Raw genomic sequence first — 6,602 nt, 5'->3', positions numbered from 1 at the left:
AGTATTATTCATGCTTCACATACAAAGATGGGATATACAATGTATCTATAAACAGTTTTGTTTAACAACTCTTTGTCAATGCATAGAAAGTCTTCCTATTTAACATTTCATTTTAAGTTTCTGCCAATACTGTCATTTAAAAAATAATCAGAGCTCCAAATATTTCCCCTATTTTTCATTTACTCTATTTGAAAACAAACAATTCAACATCAGCATGTCTATGCTTTGGCTTATCTAACACGAGTAACAGCAAAAGCATCACAAAACACATTATCAAAACAACCAATAGCAACATCATTACTATCAGAATTAAGATGACATAGCTATTGATATTGACTTTAAATGATTTGGTACTATTTTTTTGTGCAAAAATATATCTGCTAATCGTTTCCTGATCTCCTTAGTCCTGATGCAATAAACAGTGGGGTTTATTAAGGCAGGAACAAGAGAGGCTACAATCAAAATTCCATTTCGCTCTGTTAAATTTAGCACAACTCCTATTCGAGTTAGTAAAATAGAGACTAGCTTTGGTGCAAAAAAACTGATCAGAACAATGAGGTGACTCAAACAAGTGTTAATCATTTGCTTTCTGCTTGAGTTGTTGGAGAGTTTGGTCACACTATATGCCAACACAGCATAACTGCATATTATAAAGGGAAATTGTCCACACATTGGCCACAGAGCTAACATTGCAGGCAAGAAAAAATATGGTTCAGGATTGACACAAGCAGCTCTGATCATGGATGGATGATCACAGAACACATATCTGATAATAGGCTGACAGTATGGGAGATTGTCTGCCACAAGAGTCAAAACACCCACTATTGTGATAGTAATGAGCCAAGTCAGAAAAATTAGCAGAAACGTTCTTGAATTTGTTACAATGCTGTGATACCTTAAAGGAAGTCTAATTGCAAAAAGTCGGTCTAATGCCATTAATGTCAGAGCCATGCATACCGTGAAATCACCAAGATGATACAAGAACATCCTTGAGATACAAGAGTAGTATGACACAGTTTTAATCTCAGCTAGCAGCACTGAGATCATGGTTGTGCTGCACGTAGAGGTGTACATTATGTCAACAACAGCTAGATTACAGATTAATATGTACATTGGTTTGTGTAAATGTCTGTCAGTCAAGATGATACACAGATTGATGCTGTTCCCAAGCAATATGAGCATGTAGGTTATTAAGATGAGGAATCCAAGGAGCTTTTTGTTCTGCAGGTGATCAAATCCAGTGATTATAAATCCGTCTACATTATTCACAGTGTAGTTTTCATTTGCCATTTTAAGTCACCCAATTCCTATAACATACAGACACAAATATTTTAAAATACAGTTTGTATAGATGAAAAAATTAAATCAATTAGATCCTCAATGTACTCATAAATGCACATAAAAAAAGCTCCTGTGAAGGAAAATGGCAGAAAGATGCAGACAGCATCTGTATCGACAAGGTGATGAAAACTCTGAATGTTGAAGTATAGTTTTAACAAAAATATAAAAAGAGTTTCATGCATTCTTGAAAAGAAAAAAGAAGATATTATGTAAAATGATTTATTGCCCTTTACTTCTTTAGGTCCTTAATTAAAAAACAAAAACAAAAAACAATTAGAGTACATTAAAATGCCATATGATAATCCATCTGAGATGTTCCTCTCATCCAGATAAATAAATGACAGAAATGCTGCCTTTTATATTATATTGTGAGACAGATACGTCATGGTTTCCTAGCACCCGTGATCAAGCTAGTAATCAACAACATAGACAATTTTACCACATATAGTTTGTGGTAAAACAAAACAAAAAAACCCCACACATTTAAGGAAAATTCCTCAAGAATATCATAATGCATTAACCTATGATTTTAAAGTGCACATTTATCCAGAAATTGTAAGTATTATAATGAGGTATGATATTGGGAGACCGTTTCTCACACAGGAAAACAGGAGACACATCTTTAGAGTCCATTGCATTTTAAGTTGAACCATTTTCTTAGGAAAGTGATAGTTTACATAAATGTCAGAGTTGGGGGAAGTTGTCACTTGTTTTATGTTGTAATTTTATAGAATTTATTAATTATGATATCTATATATATTTTTATTGAGGCAAATCATCACATTTATGTTATAGTTTTATATAATTTATTAGTTAATTCCGTTGGCCATCACAATGGCTTGATATATTTGTGTGTTTCAAACATAAACTATTTTAATTAAGTTAATTAAAAAAAGCATATAATAGGTTATTTAATGGCAGGTTCCATGTGAAAACCTACCCCATATAGTGTGACAATCATTTATAGTTGATGCGTTATAATGGAGGCACTTAAAAATTTCAGTTACAGAAACATGGATTACGTTAACATTAATTTAGTTGGTAACTAAAAGTGGGGCATCTAATAGGAAATTAATGTTTCAAGTGTAATCCATGTTGCTGTAACAATTTTTTTAGTGCATCCATTATAATGCACCAACATTAAATGATGTAGGGTATTTTGCAGCTTGTGGACATAAGAATTAAGACTGAGAATTAACTTTGTTTTCTGGTATTTTTTCTGTTAAATTCCATGTGACCTCGGACCCCTCTGTGTTTGTTTTCTTGTGGGTGCACTGCAAGAAATGCTCCACTTGTTTTTTTCACTGTTGCTTCACACTAATGAGCTTTGAGACACTAGAATTCAATTTCTTAGGTTCCATATGAACCTCTCCACAGATTTACCTGATCGAACACAGTGCTATTAGTAGGATAATTAACACGTTTCTCACCTAGTTAGATGATGCAACACTTGTTGATTACTACACATCCTCAACACACACATTTGAGGGCAGACTTTGCAGTGGGTAAAAAAAAAAGTCATGAACTTACTTTCATGTAATTTAAATGACCTCAACACAAACAAAATATTATGAATAAACCAGCTGTTAGCTAATAAATTCTGTCATCAGCTGACAAATATACACATTTTGACTTTTGGCTGCATAACTTATGACATATAGCCACAGAACAGTATATAAATTACTATACTATAATGTACTATTTAAAAAGTTTTGATCATGACTTCTTCACTTTCTCACAAACAACATGTACTGTAGCTGTAATTTCCATTCTTTTTGAGGGCAAAGGCTGCCCTTCAAATTTTCCAGGTTGTAGATAGTAAAGAATCTCTCCAGAGGCTAGAGTTTCCAAAATGATGTCTCTTTTATTTGGAATAAACAATTAGAGTGAAAGGTGAAAGCGTACTCTTGAAATGAAAAACCTGCAAATACGAGCATTGCCTTTTTGTCAAAATAATTAGAAGCAGAAGTACAACAGTTTCTCCTCTCTATGGATCAGTAGCTGTATGTGGCGTAGATGATTATGCTATATCAAAGCCATGATTGGTCAGCTGACAAGTCCGAAGAGACCTGGCATTCATATCACAATCAGTGGCATATATACTGTAGGTAAGTATGTAACAGCTCAGAGTCTTTTGACAGTATATAAGCAACTTTCCAGGGCCCTACTGAGCTGCTCTTTACCTTTCTGTGGATATATCATACCTGAATAGCACTGTAGCTTTCTCTTTAAATCTTGCTTATTTTATAACAAATGTGAATCGAATGTACCAATGTAAGATTCAGATTTTAAATGTGCATGCATGTTTTTAGAATGTAGAATGTCTTATATGCTTGTCTGGCCTTTTTGGTTGGGATCCAATTTAAAGTCTTAATTATAATGTAGATTTAAAAAAAAAAAAAAAAAAAAATATATATATATATATATATATATATATATATATATATATATATATATATATATATATATATATATATATATATATATATATATATATATATATATACACTGTATTATAATTGCATTACATGAAAATCAATTTTAACCCAATTTGTGTTTCTCTACCCAGACAGCATGAAGGCAGGATCAGTGAGTAAAATCAACATGAATCAAGATTTCACTGAAAATGAAAATATTTCCATTCCGTCTTATTTCTATATCAGTGGTTTTTCTGGTATACTTTACATGAGATACTACTATATATTTCTGTTTTTTGTCTACATCATTACTGTGCTTGGAAACTCCTGCCTCTTGTTTGTTATAATTACAGACAGAAATCTTCACACTCCTAAATATATCGCTGTCTTTAATTTATCACTGACCGACATTTGTGAAAGTACCGCTGTAATCTCTCAGCAACTGGACACATTTTTGTTTGGGAATCAGTTGATACCGTATGGATTGTGTTTGTGCAATATGTTCTCTGTTTTATTATTTTGCGTAATGCAGTCACTCACTCTAACTATTTTGTCTTTTGACAGATTAGTAGCCATTTGTGTACCACTGAGGTATCATATGATTGTGACCCATAGATCAATGCTTGTTATAATTGGTGCTTCATGGACACTTGCACTGTTGCTAGCAATCATTGGAGCAATTTTCATAAGCAGACTTTCTTTCTGCAAAGTTATTGTCACTGTTAACAGTTTCTACTGTGATCATGGGCCAATATATCGCTCTGCCTGTAACAATAATTTCCCAAGTACTGTGATTGCCAGTTTGTTTCCGGCAATAATCATTGGGTTCCCAGTATTTTTTGTTATCTTTTCATATACATGCATAGCTGCGACATTGTTCAGAATCACAACTCCACAAGACCGTCAAAGAGCCACCAAGACATGTACTGCTCATTTAATATTAGTGGCTATATTCTATGTACCTATCACATTTACATATGCATTTTGGTCCTTTATAAACACTAACACAAGGATCATTAATCTTTCTCTGACCTATGTGCTTCCTCCAATGCTTAACCCTATAATCTACACATTCAAGACAGAGGAGTTCATGGTGTCTGTGAAAAGACTTCTGAAAAGAAGATTCATTTTCCCATCTCGGAACTAAATCTATTGTTTCATAATAAGTTTCATTTAATAATATTAATAGTTGTGATTTTTCATTGTTGTTTTTTTCAATGTAGATTTCTTCATGATGTTTACAATAATTGTAAAAAAAAAAAATATTTGGAAAGCATTTCAACAATTCATTATCAGGTATCACAATGTCAGCTTCATCTGCGCATATAACCTTTGTCCATCCTATTCATATGGATTGGTACTCCAATAATACTAATCATCATCTCATATTTTTGCATTGCTGTGTCTCTGCTTAAAATCTGCCACCTCATGATGGAATATTCTCCTGCAGAACCCTTTTGCTCTTGGACCCCACATTGATTAAATTGACTTAAAGAACTTTTAATGGAAATCCTGATTAGAAATTCTACAAAATTGCTTCAATGATTCTATGTCACCTCAACAATGTAAATATCACAATTAACGTCTTTTAAAATGTCACACATTAGGTGAATAGTCTTTGCCCCCTGACTTGAGATCCTTATCCTCCTGATCCTGTCTGTTATTCCCGTGTTCTTGGTTTTGATCTCTGTCTGTCCTTGGACTTTCCTTTTTTCCTGTGCCCCTGTGACCCTGTTATTGTTTGGACTGATACTCAGTGTTTGTGACCTCTTGCCTGTGTTTAGGACTAGGTCTTGTGAATCTGTAAGTACTGCATTTTTTAGCCTTGTTCCCCGGATCTTTGTTATTTATGTTCCCTGGATATCCTTGTTTTTGCCTTAGCCCTGGACATTATCTTTGTTTGGACTACTCATCTGTGTTTCGACCTTTGCCTAGCCTTTGTGTATGTCTGTGTATTAACCCATTAAACTGTGTTTGGATCCTCAACCTTGTGTCTCGGAGCAGTTACGTTACAGGTACAGTGTTGCCATATGTACAGTGTTGCCAAACTATGTAGACAAAGTTGACTTGTGAAAAAAAAAAAAATAAATTACTTAGCAAAGATGCAGCAAAAAAATCCCTCTTGAGAAGAGAAATGAGATTAATAGTGTTTACAACTCAGACCCTGCTTCAGGCCGCCTTCAGGCCTTCCGAGTTGGGTCCCTGTCTCTAACACACTGCCTCACTCTGAGTATGTCTCTGATGCATTGGGCCCCCTGTGTCGGTCCGTTGTAGCACTGAAAAGTGCTCCCGACCGACTCAGCCGGTTTGTGTATCATCAGACTCGGCTAAGACGATTCAGTTCGTCTGGCATCCGCCCATGTGCAGCGCTGTTTGTTACACTTCTGTGTTCAGATTGGGCTGCTGTGTGTGCGGTCATCGCTTCCTACTGGTGAAGGTTGCGATCAAGCCGTTCCTCCTGCTGATATGAAAAGAGGTTCTAAGTAGGCCTGTTCTTCATCGTACTCAAACTATAGTGAGCTGCTCAGCAAGATGTACTGCCCAGTTCAGCGACCGCTGCTCATACGCTTCCCTTGCATCTCTTAACTCGCTCGCCACCTCCTCCTATGGGTTCAGAAGCTTCTGAGGTCGCTTCTTTCACTTTAAAAATTCCGGCCTTCTCAATCGTGCCGACCAGGTTGCCTCACGACAGTTTGTTGCCGAAGAGAGTGGAGACTCCATCCCCAGGCGTTTCAGCTGTCCGGATATCTTCGGGCCGCACAGTTACATCTGTTGCCGCTCTGATTTGTTCCCTTGCTAGTTGTTTACTCCCTTAAAGATGGAGACACTGGCTCACAGCTGACG

General features: G+C 35.6%; 2 protein-coding genes across 2 annotated transcripts; one reads left to right on the top strand and one right to left on the bottom strand.

Annotated features, from left to right (window-relative positions):
• Nucleotides 1-309: 309 nt before the first annotated feature.
• On the bottom strand, nucleotides 310-1,290 carry LOC309489528 (olfactory receptor 10G4-like; the record flags this gene model as incomplete). Its single annotated transcript, XM_082158332.1, has 1 exon — nucleotides 310-1,290. One exon carries the CDS (start codon nucleotides 1,288-1,290, stop codon nucleotides 310-312), a length of 981 nt encoding a protein of 326 aa, XP_082014458.1.
• A 2,655-nt stretch (nucleotides 1,291-3,945) lies between these two features.
• On the top strand, nucleotides 3,946-4,905 carry LOC309488855 (olfactory receptor 7A40-like; the record flags this gene model as incomplete). Its single annotated transcript, XM_082157271.1, has 1 exon — nucleotides 3,946-4,905. One exon carries the CDS (start codon nucleotides 3,946-3,948, stop codon nucleotides 4,903-4,905), a length of 960 nt encoding a protein of 319 aa, XP_082013397.1.
• Nucleotides 4,906-6,602: the final 1,697 nt, after the last annotated feature.

Source organism: Leuciscus leuciscus (genome assembly GCF_965113295.1).
Source record: "Leuciscus leuciscus genome assembly, chromosome: 24".
NCBI lineage: Eukaryota > Metazoa > Chordata > Actinopteri > Cypriniformes > Leuciscidae > Leuciscus > Leuciscus leuciscus.
This window is presented reverse-complemented; position numbering and strand designations above follow the sequence as displayed.